The sequence below is a fragment of the Pseudomyrmex gracilis genome, unplaced genomic scaffold (genome assembly GCF_002006095.1).
Source record: "Pseudomyrmex gracilis isolate BER0280 unplaced genomic scaffold, ASM200609v1 scaffold_301, whole genome shotgun sequence".
NCBI classification, from domain to species: domain Eukaryota; kingdom Metazoa; phylum Arthropoda; class Insecta; order Hymenoptera; family Formicidae; genus Pseudomyrmex; species Pseudomyrmex gracilis.
Window position 1 is genome coordinate 99460 of NW_018020885.1, and position 18479 is coordinate 117938.

An 18479-nucleotide genomic window follows, 5' to 3' on the forward strand; every position below is an offset into this window, starting at 1 on the left:
GAAATAGATGTTCAGAGCCAAAAGAATCGTGATTTTTTTTTTGTATTGAAAATGACCTAAACCAGTGGTCGAAAACGTTTTACATTAATACAAGAATTTTTTTACACTACTCCACCTGTGTTTTGCTTCAAACTGCCACCATCTCAAACCTTTATTTGTTTTATAAATTTTTGGAGCTACTCTTCACACATCATTTTTGCTAAACCAGGATGTTGTGTGGAAAATAAGCGTGTATATATATATATATATATATGTATATACATATATATGTTCACATGTAAATTTTACATGTGATTTTTTGAATTGAAATTTCAATTCTAAAAATCATATAGGATGCTTGGTTTGCATCTCATATATGAAATATCTCATATTTAATCTCGGGGGGTATACGGGGTCTTTCATATATGAGATGCAAACCAAGCATCCTATATGATTTTTAGAATTGAAATTTCACTTCAAAAAATCACATGTAAAATTTACATGTGAACATATATATGTATATACATATATATATATATACACGCTTATTTTCCACACAACATCCTGGTTTAGGCTCTCATGACCATTGAGATATATATTTCTGAAGTTGTTAACTTTCGGAGCCTTTAGATTCTTCACTTTACAATTATTTTTCATTTTTTGACACGTCTCTTTCATTGGCTGACAATAAGTCAGTGAGTAGTGCGAAATGAAAACCAATGACTCATCTCGTTGTTCCCATTGTTACTTCACCGAGAACTAGTTTACTCCTAGCTTTATTACCTTTATTGTAGACTGGTTCTAACGTTAGAAGAAAAAAAACAGATTGGTGACAATTCTTTATCTCTATTGTCCTGTTTCTTCCCATTTGAGTGAGCGTTCCAGATATATAAGCATCAGTAGAATCACAAAGCAATCGAAAGCATGTTGCACTGCTGTATCAATTAATTGCGCGAGCAGAACAAAACGGGGATATTCCCTATGTTTTGCCTCTCTCTTCGTTTTGCCAAATGAATATCATATGAAAATTATACAACGTGCTGGGTCTAGTACGTTTATGATCAAATTACGACGAAAAATTAAAAAAGCGTGTGTATAGCAGATTCGCATCCATTCACGTGTGTGTGTGTGTGTGTGTGTGTGTGTGTGTGTGTGTGTGCGTACGTACGTGGCGCCTCTATTAGACGCTTTTATATACGTGGACCAGCATCTGTCTTTTTCTTTCGTGCGAGCTCATTAACTGAAGTTTGAGTTTGATTAATTTAGGTTTTAGACAAGCCTCTTCTGACGCGCCCCTCTTGGATAATCAAGATGCACCTTAATCCGAAACTTTATTTTTTTTCTTTGTTCTTTTATCTGCAGTTTTTCTCTTTCTTCTTTCTTCGCCGATCGCAAAACAAAGTGTTCGAGATGTTTAAAAATATAAAGCTCGATGTTCGGTCAGACAAATGTACACGTTGTGTAAAATTTAGGATACACGATCGTTCGTGTTTTTTATGCCGTGCGATCTGTTTGTTTTTGCGATGTAAAAGGACGCGTGCATTCTGTTCGGTTATGTGATATTTCTTTAAAACAAAATGTCGGAATTGTGCGACGTTTGAAACGTTTGCAACAATCGTCGGAGCCAGTGTCTCATTCCAATTACGGCACGTTAGTATCGTTACCAGAAACCGGTTGCAATTTTGTTTTTTGTTTTTGTTTTTTTCAAGAGCTACGAATCGTGCCACCGCGATTCAATGCAACCATCCCAAGCGTAGTGTGTTTATTCGCGTTTCGCCGATCTTTCCTTCGTGACACGAAATGCTGTTCAATTGCACACGGATCGCAGAAGGGGGATTATAAACGGACGGACGTCTCACGTATCCCTCGATCGTGTTGTCTTATAAACGATCATTTTCTCTCTCTTTCTCTCGTAGCACGCATACACACGATAGGTTGTAACAGACAGACAGACGGACGAAGATCTGTTATTGCACATTGGCAGCGGGTTGGATAATCGCGCTCTGCAGGCAAAGTTCCGATTCCCGGAATCGAAATATTCCTTGCATGCAATATTCAAAATAACCTACGGGTATATCTGCGAAAGAAAGAGAGAGAAAGATAGAGCCGGCCATTCGCATCGCCGTGTTCGTGGAAACTGTATGTTAAACGGACGGGAATGGCGGCACATCTCTTCTCTCCCTCCCCCCCCCTCCCTTTCTCTCTAGTTGCCACAATTGGAATATTATTAACCTCTTAGATGTCACACTGTGGGAAAACAGCTTCTATGTGATTGGCCGCAAACGAGTGGCCGATTCGAGTCGAGTCCTGATTCTATTATACCGCGCACGATTGCGCGACAATCAAATCAAGAAGAACAATAGCGTTGTCTCGACTTAACTGTGATCCGATTGTGATTTGATCGAGCATTGTTTGCGATCGGAGTTGTGCGTCACCGATCAATTCGGTTTATCAAAAAAAAAGGGGGGGGGAGAAAAAGAAAATCAATAACTATACACCGAATAATTTACAACATCGTAACGATTTATTGTTACAAGTACAAGAAATCGATGGTAATATAATTACAGATTATTGCTGCGCATTTACATATTACGTGTATATAAAGTTACATTGTTATTTCTATTGCTGTTTAATACTGCCGCTAATATTATTAATGTATACGGTTCTTGTGTCAATAATGCCGAGCATAGTAGCTCGCCGCGCGTTATTTTATCATACAAACGAGAGAAAGAAGCCGAAATAGAATTTACCGTCCGGGGGAGCAGTCCATAAATGGGAAAGGGAGGTTGTGGATAAAAAAAAACTTTGGTCGGTCAGATAATCGCGGGCGTTAAACTTTTATAGACCTGATTTTCATTTATATGTTAAACGCGTCATAACTCGGGAGTTAGAGAAGAGGAAGGTGGTCGTGTGTATATGTGCGTGTGTGTATATGTGCGTGCATATGTGTTGCGCGCGTACAAGTTTTGTTTTCTGGTGGAAGTTGCAGAGTCGGTTCAGATGGCAAGCGGACAGCAAGGGAAGTTGGACGAATGTTCAAAAATAGATAGATTCAACAGATTTTTGCGAGAAAAAAATCAGGACGTTGAAGAATCGTACAACACAATGTGATTGTTAAACATTAGAAAGAAGGAATTTTCTTAGTAGATATACAATAGGCATATACCCGAGTCGAATTGACTGACACTGCGCATTGCAACCTCTGATAAACTCAAAGTAGGATTAAGAAAAAAAGTAGATGCTACTTTAACGCTGTTACACGTCCGAAATTTCCTTTTCTCAAAAATTGAGGTTCAAGACGCTAAGTTTCGACTCGGAAAATATATTTTCCGCAAAAAATTGCTGTCATTTTAACAAATGGTTTTTTCACTTGTCCTTGAAAAGATAAATTTGAATTTAACCTCATCCATTTTATATTTTATTTTAGATTTAACTTCTCTTCAGCCAAATGAAACCATTTGTTAAAAAACTGATTGTGTTATAGTATAATAAAAATTCTTTTTTATCCTTGAGAAAAGGTCGGAAATCTTAAAAAAAAAGTTTGGTTTTAATCTTACGAATTTTATGTTATGGCCCGATAAATTGACACATATTTTATGGAAGTATCCGATTTGAAACTTACTCAAGGAAAATTCAATTTACTTTTAGTACGCACAATTCATTTCATAACTTCTTATATTCACTTTGGTATCGCTTCTCTCTCGATTTTACCTTATTCCCGGTACAACGACACAGCGTGCTTTTGCTCATGACAATACCGATCTTAAATAGTCGGTGTATGAAAAACAACCTTCGTGTGTTCAGCTTTTCTTTGTGCATCCCCTTTCTTCTTTTCGTGCGCGTCTTTGTCTTGTGTTACAAACACTTGTGTCGCTTCTTGCTCGCCCTCGTACTGAAAAGAAGAAATGCCTCTTTTCAGACTTGCGCGCAACGATATAATATCTTAAAATCCCCTTTGAGAAGCGGCGACCGAGCTGATTGTCGCCTGAGTCTTGTACGAGAGCGCGTGACGAATGAAGGCGCTGGAATACATTATGGCGTCACTTATCCTTTAAAAAATATAGATTAATAGGTAGACGGCGAAATAAATGCAAGGTGGTGGATAAAAGAGAGATACGTCGTTCGCGATCGCTTGTGAATTCAAATCTCGCGCGAGTTATAAATAAATTTTCTAACAAATTTATCGGTTGTTATAACACAGTATGTTAAAAGATTTGTTTATTGTGCGCGCATGTACAGATTTAAACTGGAATTTAGATATTTCCTTCTTCTAAGAAGATCGTCCTAATATTTTTTTCCTCTGTGAAAGTTCGCGTAGTATTTGAAGGAACATTACAAAAAAATAAAACAACAACAAAAGATAAAAGAGCATAAAAAAAGATAAAAAAAACATAAAATATACACAAAGTTTTTTTCGGAACTCTCGTAAAGGTACGCGATAAAAATTGAACGTTCCATTATGAACATCTTTTCGTTCCGGTAATCGTTTAATCGACGTCGACTCCGCTATAAAATCGATATAAAGTCGCGTAAAGGTCCATCGCCAGCTCGCTAATGTTCGTGGATACGATCTTACTGGGAGTCAAGCAGATACGCACCTCTTTCAGAGAACGCGGTTCTCCGCCTCTTTACGAAAATGACACAGACGCTCTCACGACGCAACCATTTTTTTTACGAGTATATCAAGAAGGCGGTGGAAGGCCATGACATGATACGACGCACTAAAATTATTAATAAAAACGTTTCCATCCGCGCGAGATGGAAACGCACCTGTAAACGGGGCTCTTCGAAGTCGTATTTCTGAATCGTAAAAGACGGGCGTTTCTCCATCGGGATTTACATTCTTCAAGCGAATCGAATCCATTTTTCATTTTTATCCATTAAAATCTGATATTATTGAATCACTATCTTTTCGTACGAGTTTGTATATCCCTTTTTATATTTGACATACACATATATTTTTGTCTTATTTCTAAAACGTCCGTATATTTTTCTACACACATCGATATCTATATTATCTTATCATAAACAATCAATAATCGCGGAAGCTCAGCGAATGAGTAGGTGCGATGGGACGCGATATATGGACGACGCGCGCTTTCTGGAGACATCAACAGGCAAGAGAAAAAGATCATTTCAGTTTACGGTGAATCAAATAAAGAGATATAAATAAACGAGACGCGTTAAAATATCGTCAAAATATTATCGAGAGGATGAGAGTCAATCGAATCTCACGATCTTAGCACGTTCCAAATTACACCGAGAACTTGGGTAGGTACTTGCGCGACTTCCTGACGCGGTCAACGACGTAAAAGAAAGAAAGATCGCGCGGTTGGGGAACGACGCAGAGGAAGAGAGTAAAAGAGGTTGAGGAAGGAGTTGTCTTTGCGGGAACGGGCAAAAGAAGCGAGAGAAAGGAAGACGGAGAACGAGGCGAGCGAGGTGTCCGAACAAATAGAAACGTTCTCCTCGCTCGACTCGGGCCGCTGGGGTCGCCGACTACATAGCGCTGTCGTGTAAACACGCGCTAACTGCCTTCTCTCTCGCCGACGCCGGCCGTCGTCGTCTCCTTCGCCGCCGCCACCGCACCCACCTTCACCACTACCACCACCACCTTCATTGCGCGAATCATTGCTACCGCTACTTCCCAATCTCGTGCGATTGCGTTTCGTCTCGTTGTGCCCCAACTGAATCGCGCCCTGTTCGAAAACGCGCACGAAGCGAACATAAATGTCACTTGTGTTTGTGATCCACGTGAAACCGAACGAGAATCATTTACGAGTTCTCGACGAGGTGGACGACCGGCCGAAAGTGTGCTATTTATTCACAACTCTTCGAGTTGAAATTTTTCTTTCGCTCTGAACAACTCTGAAACACTGTGTATTCAGTTACCGAATCCAGTCTAAAGTCTTTAAACTCGGGTATTTCTTGCAAATATTGAATTTTATATGTCGACCGATAGCGACGACGACGGCGGTGGCGGCTGCTGCTGCTGCTGCTGCTGCGCGTGTATCTCTCGCGGTCTAATTTCTTCCTCTTCTTTATTTCTTATCTCTCGCACATCCCGATGCTCTGACGCCCAGCGTTGCCTTATCTCTAGCGATCATTATCAAATGACTTGTAATAACAGCGAGAGAGAGAGCACAGTGATGTATAAGGGGTACTTCGTTTTCTCCACTTCGGACATATCTACCGAGTATCTACTAGATGTTACCCTCTTGTTAAGTATATCTTCCCGATCACACATTGTTGTGAGATGCTAAAACGTTTTATCGTTCTCTCCGTCGAGCAGCCGAGCGATTATATACGTGTGTGTGTGTGTGTGTGTGTGTGACTCTCGTCGTCTCTCCTCCTTCTCTCTTTCTCTCATTCTCTTATTCACGAACGAGGTCGAATTTCCTGCGTTAGCAAACACATGCCTCGATAAATTCTCATCGGACATACCGGCGCGTCTTACGGACCTCCACTCGGTGGAGGAACAAAGATGGCCGTTGATACGCGGCCATACACGAAGGAATGGTGCGTTTTGTGTGCTCGTTTGATTAGCGCCGCGGTGCGAGTTGTTTCGCTTCCTCGTTAATAAGAGAGCTTGTAGCACGGCGTTTCCCTTCCCCCCTTTCCTCCCGTCCTCACTTTCTCGCCCCTTCTTCCACCTTTTTCTTCGTTCACGAATATACACGCGATTCAAGCCGAACGCGGCTATAATCCTCTCATGGCTGAACTCGAGTGACTTCACTTCGCTCGCGAATACACGATCAGACAATGCCGTCGCTGTTTTCGCGTGGGAGTGTATTCACTCCCGGATTCCACGCGAAATACCCGCGCGGTCTCATAGATCAACGTGTGCGAGACAATCGATTTTCCTCTACAATCGATTTCGATCATTAATTTCTCTGCGTGTTTCGCGGCGAAACAAAAAGAGAAAGAGAGAGAGAGAGAGAGAAAATGTCAGCCGCGTTATTTCAAAAAGTTAATTGACTCGACGCGCACGATATTAGTTTCATTAAACGATCCATTCGCATACAATAATGGAATCAAAACGCGGCGGGAGAAGTCGTACGGCGAGCGAAAGAGCTCTCGATCCCTCGGGCGAGAGACATTAATACCCGTTACGATCCTCACATGGGCAATGCACGCACGCCCGTGGTCGGACGAGAGACGTGCAGTCGCGACGCAAACGATTCGATCGCAGCTGGTTCCCCCGCGTCCTCTCCCACCACCATTCCTTGGCTTTCGGAGCCATCCGTCCCTTCATTATTTACGTCTTGATTTATTATAATCGAAGCTCACAGCGTCGTTTGATCCGTACCGAGGTGCGACTCCCGTTTCTCTTTTTCTCGCCCTTTCCTCTTCCTATCTTCCCGTGGCTCTCTCTCTCTCTCACTCTCTCTCTCTCTCTCTCTCACTCTCACTCTCACTCTCACTCACTCCTCGTTTGTGTTTCGAGATGCTCCTCCCCCTGATGCACATTCTCCTTCGCGCATATCACAACACGCGCGAGGGAAGGAGGAGGGGAAGCTGAAAGGGTGGACCACGAATGGACGGTTCAAATGCCAGTTGAAAGATGTCGTATTTTACGTCAAACGTCGTCAGCTTTAATCGATCCAAACGCGCACCATCCTTGCGCGCCACCGCGTAATTTTATATCTCTCGTTCATGTCAAGACGAAGAAATGTCCGCGAAATTTCTTGACTCGTATTAACCTTGCCGCGTTCGGCGTTTCGCGACAACCTTTACCGCCCTCACGTCACGCGTAACCCACCACCACGCGTGCGTTACTTTGTTTTCCGAGCGATAAATCACCAAGGTATTCCGGTGTGGGTACTATTCGTTTGAAGTTCCGTTCGCGCGCTATTGCTATTAGTCCAGAACCTGTTGGTGGGTCTTCAATCAGCGTTTCGTCGTTTATTAATTCTCTCACGCGACCGATTTGTCGTTGTGCTTTTCTTTTCTGAAATAAATATATAGACGTTTTCGTTTTCGAGCAAAAGTAAAAAAACTGAGAGAGAAAGTGTAGGTGAGAAATATATTTTTTAATTTTGCATCCCGAGTGTGCGTTCGCTAAAAATAATCTTGACGATTAATTCAGCCACTCGGAAAGAATTTCTAACTACGTTACTGCGACCGAATCAAACTGACCATGATATCTATAGGATTTTTTTTTTTTTATGACTGCCACACCTCCGACCATGTAGACAGAAGGATTCATCGCGACGACAGATAGCCAATATCAAGGTGTGGCTGCGAGCCGAAAGGATGCGCGCGAGAGAGAGACCTTTATCGCGATATCGGGATCAAATTAAACGGGCTACCGAATTAAATTGCAGAACACGTCGAACGTAAATCTTGAACGGAGCCGTCTCGTTACCGGTCCTGCTATATGTGCGGGATGCGCAGGTGTGAGAAAAAACATGCATTAGAAAGAATCATCAACACGCTTCGCGATGGAAAATATGGCCTGCCCGACGAATACGTTGTCGAATATACAAATCGTTTAAACGCGAGAATAAAAAACAAAGAAAGAAAAACAGAAGAGCGGAGCGATAAGAGATGACTAACGCGTTGATTAACGCGAATTTATTATTGACCGCGCGGGTCGGTGTTTATTATCTAAATTGAATTAGCGCGAGGAGGATTTTCATATTGAGCGATACGCGTCAAGAAAATAACACCCTGTAGAGACTCTGTAACTCGTTGAAAAATAACAGATTAATCTTCTGATTGATAGTTTCGTTCTTCGACACGCGTTTTCGCATCTTACACACACACACACACACACACACATGCGAGATTGGACAATTTGTCATCGCGTAAACGTAATCCCGCAACGTACACAGACTGATCGCCGTCGCGCCGCCAACACGGCCCGTAAAATTGTACCGGGAGTCTCGCCCGATCGGCTTCTTTCCCGTCGACGTTTACGAGCGAATTAACCGTGGGCAACGAACGTCTGCGAAGCAGGAGCTGTGCGAAAACGGGCGGGAGGTCTGCATTTCCGGTTCTCTTTCACATCGATGCTCATTTCCGAGAATCGAAGATAGGTGATAATGTTTACGGTCCGTGCCATGTGTCGTATTTTTGGTTGAGAATGTTTTTTATCGCGCTAATTATATTTGTTGCGATTGTTGCGATAATAGCATTTCGTATGTAATATACATGTTCCCGTTGCACGTTTCTGCACGACGCGATGAATTGTGATCGCGCGACGCAGATCAATTTGGATTTGATGCATCTTCTGATGGATCGGCGGTCGTCGAAGGACGAGAGATCGATACGAAAGGGTTACAGAGAGTAAACCGGGGGTCCGCTTGTGAAACATTTAAAGGGTTTATGGGCCACGGGTGGATGCATTGACCGCCCACAGTGGACTCTCTCTCGGTCTGTGTTGAGAGAACGCGGGGAGGGGAGATGTGGTCAAGGAGAAGCGAAAACGAAACAACGATAGCGAGGATCATGTGGGAGCGAAAGAGAAAGAGGAAGACGAGAGAACGACGGGATGGAGATGGAAGAGAGAAGTCAAAGTCAGTTGTCGGAGATTATTAGGCGGCCGACATAAAACGTGCTTAGGTGCGATTTAATATTTCCAGCTACGAGCATAAAATCCGACTCTATCGAGTCTCAGAGAAAGAGAGAGAGAGAGAGAGAGAGAGAAAGAGAGAAAGAAGGGGGAACGCAAAAGGACCACGAAGTATTTCGTTTCTTACGTTTCTTTGTCGACGCCGACATCTGGCGTCACTGAGAGAGTCCACCCGCCTCTCTCCCTCTCTATGGTAAAATACTCTTACCTCTTCGTCGCAACGAGTCTTGATTATTCTTGGGAGAAAAGGGGGGTCTCTGTTTTCACAATTGTAGTTTGTGTCGCTTGGGAGGTTAAATCCGCAGTCTTTAATAAGTCGTCTGCACTTCGCGATAGAAATATACGGCGAGACAACTCAGTCAATGAACTGACTGCCAGTCATTTATCATCGTCACCTTCTCGGAAGTCTATTCCTAAATGTTTTTCATTTAATGAAGCGAAGAAAGCGAAGCGATGAGAGAAAGAGAGAGAGAGAGAGAGAGAGAGAGAAAGAGAGAAAAAGCAAGAGACTGGTAGAGTCGAATCGTCGAAAAAACACGGACGATTCCTCTCTGGAAGTTCGCGCGCGCTTGGAAGTCGAATCCGTTCAAAGAAAGACCGGAGCGGACACGAACGGGAACCTCATTCGGATTAGAACCGTCCAAGGACAACGGAGGAGGATGGGTCTCTTTTTCTTGCCAAGAGACGATATCGGTGGGATAAAGCCGATTGATTTTGTCCCTATAATGGGAATCCGCGAAATGGAGATCCCCCCCGTTCACGTTATTTCGAGAAAATGACTCGTGGATGGATGGTGCCAATCGGTTTTCGCCTCGCGTTTTCTCGTTTTCCCCCGCACACAAAGCCCTGTAACGGTTGTCGCGCGTTATCGCTTCAGTCGATTTCGCTCTTTTATTCTCATTATTGGTTCTATTTCACTTTTATTTCCGGTGTTTTATCCAAACATACCTACACATACATTTATTAGAACTACTTCGACTCGACAGCCGAAATTTAAAAAATGAAATCAGAATAGAGAGATAACAATAACGTAATTTCGTCTGTAACGAATATGAGATACACGTTAGAGATACAGAGTTTTTTTTTATAACAAAGATAAGCTGATATGAGAGATATATGGGGTCGTACGTCTTATTAAAATAACTTATCTGTTAGAAATATCTATATTTTCTTGAAACAAATTTATATAACAAGTTTTTCAAACAATACGAGTAGCTCTTGTCGTTTGCACGCGGTTTCTAATGTCTTTATCGCCATATTTCGCGTGGGATAGCTGAGGGAATTTTTCCCCGACACCAGGACAGGTCCTGGAGCGTGGCGATATGAGATGCAGCTCGCGATAAGAGGCTCGCGGGTGGAGTTTGCTGGGCGTAGCAGAGAGAAAAGGCCGGGCTTTTCTTGGGTCGTTCGCTTGCTCTGCACTTTACGGACATTTTATAGGAGCGTAACGCATGGCGGCATTGTGCCGCGCCGCCGCTCCACCGTCATAATGATTATAATTACCTGCGCTATCTTTAATGTTCTGGAAACGAATAATGTCAGTTGCTATTATAGCCGCTCGCCTGTAAAACCCGCCGCTGATCTTGATATCCCCACGTGAATTTCGCGAATAACGATCTTTTCATTTGCGATACGTGTACCTCGCTTTCAATGTTAATACCGCGCCGCTATAAGTTGCCAGTTTTTTTGTTTTGTCTCTCATCTCTCGGATCGAACGATAAGGATTACCGCTCTCGACTTCTTTGACATTTAAATGTACGAAACCGGAATGTGTACATCTTGCGATTTTGAAAACATTCAACGACACACTGCTTTGAAGAAATTTTAAGAGATAAAAAAACATCATATTTACAAATATAAATATTTCAATGTACATATTGTATTTAAATATGTATATTTTCTCGGAATATTATATATACAAATATATTTGTTTCAGATATTTGATGCTTTCGCGGTGTGTGTAGTATTAACATACAAAGATGTTTTTTCGGGTTTGAACCGCGTTAGTGTCATTTTTATACCGACGTTTCGTGATACTGTATCAGGCTGCTCTTTAAACCCTGATGAAGTGAGCTGTAATGTTCACGAAACGTCGGTATAAAAATGACACTAACGCGGTTCAAACCCGAAAAAACATCTTTGTATGTTAATATTTGTTTCAGATAAAATCTGATGTTTTTTTATCTCTTAAAATTTCTTCGAAGTAGCGTGTCGTTGAATGTTTTCAAAATCACAAGATGTACACATTCGGTTTTTCGCCGAAACAGGCCTTGACTTTTTTCTTCACAGAATTCTCTCGAAAGCTCGACAGAGTTACGTTTGAGAATCGTGAATTGATGAAAACCGCGGATAAAGAGACCGCGCGCGAGGACGTGCTCTTTTCTTCGTGCTCGGTGCCCGTGTTAGTCGATATCTTGATCAGAAGAAAAAGTTGAGGCGCGCATTACGTAAGGCTGCACCCGCTTCCGTTTCTCGCTCGTAAGGACGCACCCTTAGCTTTACGACCGGAAGTTGACCCCTTCGCTCGCACAATCGCGGGGGCGGATGCGACGCGACAGCGATCGCTCGCGCGAGGCTTTACACGGACCCACGGCCAATTATGTAATTAAGATAATAAGTCTCGGCGAGAGAGCGTGTAGGTCCAGCCTGCCCGCCAACGTTTGCCCCTCTTTTCCCTCTCCTTTTTTCCTCTCCCTTCTTTTTTCTCTTTTCTTCCTTGCGCCGAGCGAGTTGACTTGTGGCGAGCTGTAAGGAAATTCTACTTTATCACGATCCGTCTCGGGAGAGCGTGAGACATACATTTAAAAACGTGATAGTAAGCATACGCACATGCAAAGATTTTTGTATTTGATAGATTTTTTTTTGTGGCACACGCGTATTGCGTTTATGTGATTTTTTTAAATTTCCAATTTTACCTGATAACAAACTAATTACAGCTCGGCATGTAACTCTTACCTTCCTCTCTCCACATCAATTGATTTAACAATGTATTCTTCGTTGAAGTCGATACTTCGCATTCGCAAAGTTAATGAAGATCATCATCATTATCATCATCATCATCATCATCATTATCATCATCGTCGTCGTCGTCGTCGTCGTCGTCGTGAGCGCATCAACTCGCAATCGTTAAAGTAAAATCTCGCAGGGATCTCGTTGCTCGTTTTCGCGAACGAACGAATTGACAGTCCTGACAATCTGTTAAGAGGAAATAATTAAAATTTGAAGGAATGTTGCCCCCTCTTTTTGCTTCTCTCTCCTTCCGTTCATCAAACGCGACCATTACCCGGACATCCTCTCGGTATACACCTCAGTCTCTATAATCACGGCACCTCCGAGTCCGTTAGCGTTACTAAGCACGCGTACATCGATCATCGACAAAGTTGGCTCTCCACGAAAGTCGTCCGATCAACCGGCGCTCGTATCAGGAATTATTATTCACCGAGCCGTCAGTGGATGAGAGAAGGAGAGGGCGGGGCCGTGGCGCATGCATCATCGAGAGCAAATTCCGTTGCCCCGTCTTTATTTTACCTCACGGTAGTGGTGAGGTACACAAGGGCGGTGCGTAAGAGAAAGAGAGAGGGAGAAAAAGAGAGAGAGAGAGAGAGAAAGAGAGAAGAGCTGCTTCTCTCCGTGATCCTCACGTGGCCGCCGTCAGTCCGCTTAACTGTAGATCAATCAATATACCTCTCTTGAACCCTCAGCCTCGATGCTCCGTTCCCTCCCCTCTTGCCTTTTACTCCCGATCCTCTCCCTCCGGCTGCCCCTAACGAGCTCATCGCTCGTGTAGCCAAAGAAAAAACACGAGAAAGTGGTACAAAATGGCCCTTGAGAAATGCTGCTCCTCGCGTCCGTCTATCGCGAGACGCTCGCTTCTTTGTTTTGTTCTTCTTGTTTGTGTGATACGCGCGATACAAACTTCTCCAAACCAACTTTGTCCGAGGGTGACGGACAAAGGTGGGTGAGTGACAGGGGACTGTCGTGAGAATCGAACGTATCGCAAATTAACGGCGTGTAACTTCCTTCGATCTCTTTCCCTCTCGATCGATTAACGTCGATTAACGATCTGTCGCACGTGTGCCGAGTGGATTCAAGGGGGATTGCATGAGGGAATAATGGCACCTGCCACACCACCGCGCGCGCATTGAAAAACTCCTCGCTGCGCGTACACGACCCGTGCGCCGCAGCTGTACTGTTGTACGGGATCGTGCGTGTGCACATACGTTTTGTCGCCGTTCGTATCTCGTGCGCTCGGCATTTTTTTCCTGTGACAAGCGTTGACATTTACGTCTTCACATGGGCGCGTACCACCGGCGTATACTGACGTATCGCTTTTCATTTCTGCGATGACCGCAAATGAGCCACGCCACGAGAGAGAAAGAGAGAGAGAGAGAGAGAGAGAGAGAGAGAAAAAAAGTAATCTTTGTTAATTACGCATCAACGCGAGCTTAATTTCAAACGGATCAATTAACGGGATTCGAATTATCAGTTCGAACACAGACCAATTAATCGGTTTCTCTTGTAGCAAAAACCTTGGATTACATAAATATAAGTGAGTGTCTGATCGATGAGCCGTCGGTTATCGGCTTGAATTTGTATAATGCATGCGCTTCGGTTCTGTGTCGCTTTCGTTGGCGCTTTTGTAGTTCGCGCTAGGCGGAAAACTAGATAGGATGGACGGCAAGCGCGCGAGGCAAGCGAATTAATTATTATTCGCCCTTGGGGTGAGAGGCAGTGTTGCGAAACAACCGCGCGATTAGTTGAATGAAATTTATCGTTCGCGGCAAATGTAGTACGAGGAAAGACGAAGCGAGGCGAGGCGAGGCGAGGCGAGTTGCGAAGAGAGCGCGAAAAGAATCGGAAGAGGAACGGGTCGGTTTGCTTGTCGAATGAGCGTTTAAGGGATGTAGAAAGTGGCGGAGGAAAAGAGAGAAGTGAGGCCGCGCGCGCACATCGCAGGAGAAGAGAAAGCGCGGGTGGACGGGGCTCGTATTATAAAAGCAATTAGGAGGTCTCAGATTAGATATAGCACATCGTACATAACAAATATGATAATACGGGCCGCTAGCCCGAAGGAGGTTTGGCTTTCGTATGGCCGGCGCGGAGGGTTTCGGGTTATGAGGCAGGTTAAACGGAATCATTAATAATCGGAGCTAACTAATCTGCCTGTCGCTATGAGCACACTTGTTTCACTCCTGTTTTTATTACCACGCCGCGAGGTAACGTTTTATTCTCCCTATCAGGGGAACGAGAAACTCGCAATACAAAAGAGTGTATATACACCTTTTGTTGTTTTACACAAATCTTGTTTTTTTTGTTTTCTAAAATTATATTCGTCGCAGAGCTTAACAATCGTTTATTTATAAAGCGATTTTCGTATTTATAATTTTTCTTGTTTTTCTGGTTTCAGCTTTACGAGATTGACGACAATCCTGAACGGAAGATTTTTCTCGACAAACTCTTCAGCTTCATGCATCAGCGAGGTAAGTCCATTAGCGTTGAATGAGAAAAACAAGTAGATCCGTAATACACGTAGGAGAATATGTATTCGATAAACCGACGCGAACACGAAGAATCATTATACTTGCCACGATTTCTGCGAGAGCAGCGATCAAGTATATCGTTGCAAAGTTTGTACAAATATTGATCATTCCCATGGCGCGCGATCATTCAAGGACGACTTGTTCGCTCATGAGGATGTTCTTCGGCGAGTGTGTGTATCCCACCCACGAAATCCTCCCCACTCGATACTCGTCTACCTATTCCTTTAAATGTTCTCGGCTTAACCCGAAAGAACTAGCGAACGCGCACGTTGTTTCTTTTTTTATCTCTTGTTTGTTATTTTTATTCTTCTCTTTCTCGCGCATTTGTCATAAACCTTTTATCGTTGTCACGCGTCGGCTTGCATCTTCCGAGAAGTATACGCGGAACACTTTGAATCCGCGACTGCAAGTTGGAAAGAAGAAAAACGTCGCGTCATAAACAGCTGAGCGATTGCGAAGAGAGAGAGAGAGAGAGAGAGAGAGAGAGAAAGCGCGCGCGCGCACGCGCGAGTTCCTTTGGAAGAGGATCTCACATTTCGCAAAATTTGTTTTTATTTGCCGCTCGAACTCTCGTCGACCGTTGAAGCAAGATACACACGTGTGACTACGTACCGCGCGACCCGCATCTCGTTTCCTGCACACGTGGATCTTCGTCTTCGACTCTGTCTTCGTTCTCTGACCGAACGCGCGTCGTAAACGTCCACGTGGTTAAAAGGTTCGATAACACGTTGCATCTGCTCGGGCACCGACGAAATTAGAACCGACGAGCGAAGCGTAACAACGCCCGTGAAATCGCGCGTTTTCTCACGCGCGTGCTTCCGCGGCGGGATGAATAGCGCTGTCTTTCAACGCGCGCAAGCCGAGATTCGAACGAGATGATGCTGTAATTAGTATAGCGACACAAACGTTTCTCTATGCGCGCCTCAGAATATCGGCGTTATTCCGCCGCGTTTTTCTCTCTTCACAAATTTCAGAAAGGAGAAAGAGAAAGAGAGAGAGAGAGAGAGAGAGAGAGAGTTGATCCGCGGCGAATCGCAGCCCAAGCCGCTTCAGACGCGGTGAACCGGAAACGTCGGGACTTCTAATTATAAACATGGCGACTCGTCCATCAATCAAGACTGCCACCGATGCGTCAGCAGTGCTTCTGTTCTTTTCTGCTCTTTTTCTTTCTTCTGCTCTCCCCCCCCCCCGCCTCTTTCTTGTTTCTCCACAAAGCTCAGTGGCGCAACTTTGGGTCCGAGATGTGTGAGATGCTATTATTATGCTTGACATTTTTGTAACAATAATCAAAATATCCGCGTGTTACCTTCCAATCCCCGTTTCCCCGTCGAGCAGCTTACAACCGAGGTGCTAAATGATCGTTCGGTGATAATGCGTTGAATCTTTTTTTTTTGCACATCGTGAAAGTTCACCAGAATCCTCCTAAAATCAATCGAATTTGAGGATTTTAACTCACTAATAGTTTTTGAAGAGAGAAAGAGAGAGCGAGAGAAAGAGGAGATGATACGAGAACAGGTGTCGATTAAACGGAGATGAGCCCGTCGAAAAGATGCGCGACGTTACGGCAACAACGTGCACGCAGGCGCGCGCGTCGTTTGTTTCGCGGGTTATTATCTCTCGTGAATAGTAATAACGAGTCGAGGAGACCATAAATCCTCGGGGAGATCAATGCCGATTGATCTTTCGATTCGCTCGTAACGCGGCTCGATTAAAATCGCGCGCGGCGAAGAAAGAAAGACAAAAAAAAAAAAACAAAAAAGAACAAAAAAGAAACCCGAGAAGTATCGAAGCCAAGCGAGAGAAGAGCGCGTATCTCGATGTGTCTCGCGGGTAAGAGCTTCGGACGCGAGAACGTGGGGTCCAGGGAACGAAGGAGACTCGGAGGCCCCCGGGACCTACCGGGCCCTCCCGCGGGCTGCGTTATTGTGTGCCGACGCGCGGCTGTACCCCACGCATGCAATAATTCAACACTAACGCAACGTATAACACCTCACTACGTCCGTAGATATAAAAGACCATTCATCATATTCGGATATATTAGTCCAGCCACCACCAATTTGTGTTTGCTATCATCGCTCTCCCGGGTACGCGCGCTCGGCGTTTTAGATATACAAACGGCCGGACAAATTACCGGCGCGCAGCGTTAGCGGGTTACATTGCTTCTCTTTCCCTCACGGAGCGGCAGGTTTGTATTTTGTTTCGCATGCGCGAGAAAAGTGATATTTTTTCGCTCTCACATGTAATGTGAGATACTGTATAATTTTTTTACACAACAAATTGTTTCAGTGAGTTTCTACGCAGTTCCGTTAATCGGATTGAATTATTTGCATTTATGAGAGCCGCGAATATATAAACTCTCGTTGTCGTATGCGAGTTTCTAGTCCGGTCAAATTAGATCAAAAAATAATAGTGAAGCTACATAAATTCGGATCAAGCTGAAAATGAGTGAAATTGTTCAAAACATAATTAAAAACAAAATTTCAAAACTCCCCATCGTTCCGGTTTAGGGAAAAAAATTGACTCGAGGTCAAAGGTCAAAGAAATGAGTTTTTCGCGATTTTCTGCGAAACGGTAAGTTTTATCGCAAAATTACCTCAGACAAAAATTGTAGATTATAAAATTATCTACAAAAAGGGTATTAATAATTTTTTTCCTAAGTACGAACGTTTCTGAGATATAACGATGCAAAAACTTATAAGCGTATATACAGAGATGTATATACGTGGCATGCTTATGCATGTTATGACGCTTATAAGTTTTTGCATCGTTATATCTCAGAAACGTTCGTACTTAGGAAAAAAATTATTAATACCCTTTTTGTAGATAATTTTATAATCTACAATTTTTGTCTGAGGTAATTTTGCGATAAAACTTACCGTTTCGCAGAAAATCGCGAAAAACTCATTTCTTTGACCTTTGACCTCGAGTCAATTTTTTTTCCCTAAACCGGAACGATGGGGAGTTTTGAAATTTTGTTTTTAATTATGTTTTGAACAATTTCACTCATTTTCAGCTTGATCCGAATTTATGTAGCTTGGAATGTCTAAATTGACCGGACTATTCATCCGACTGATGTGAAGTAAAACAGGAGTTTAACTCCATAACGAAAACGGCACAAACAACAAATGGATCGCTTCACGATCCGAACACAAAGTGTCATCCCAATGTAGTCGAGACAGAAAGGTCACAAAAATAAATCAACGTATCGCAGAACTGTTCAAGCAAACGAGAATATCCATTCTATTATATACTTATATTCCAAGTTTTTTTTCTACATATCTTGTTTGTTAAAGTAAATGTGCATTGTTGTAAAACGGTATATAATGGACAAAATATTTATCGGTTATGGTCAGGGTTGGCAAAAGTCCGGTTTTTTTGGAAAA

General features: G+C 43.3%; 1 protein-coding gene across 5 annotated transcripts in view; it reads left to right on the forward strand.

The window, feature by feature from the left end:
* Positions 1-18479, forward strand: part of LOC109859919 (AT-rich interactive domain-containing protein 3C-like) — a 113753-nt gene that overhangs the window by 70646 nt on the left and 24628 nt on the right. For all 5 annotated transcript variants that reach the window (XM_020438647.1, XM_020438643.1, XM_020438645.1 and 2 more), the window contains exon 4: positions 14964-15036. In XM_020438647.1, coding sequence (XP_020294236.1) covers positions 14964-15036 — 73 coding nt within the window. The remainder of the gene's footprint in view (positions 1-14963; positions 15037-18479) is intronic.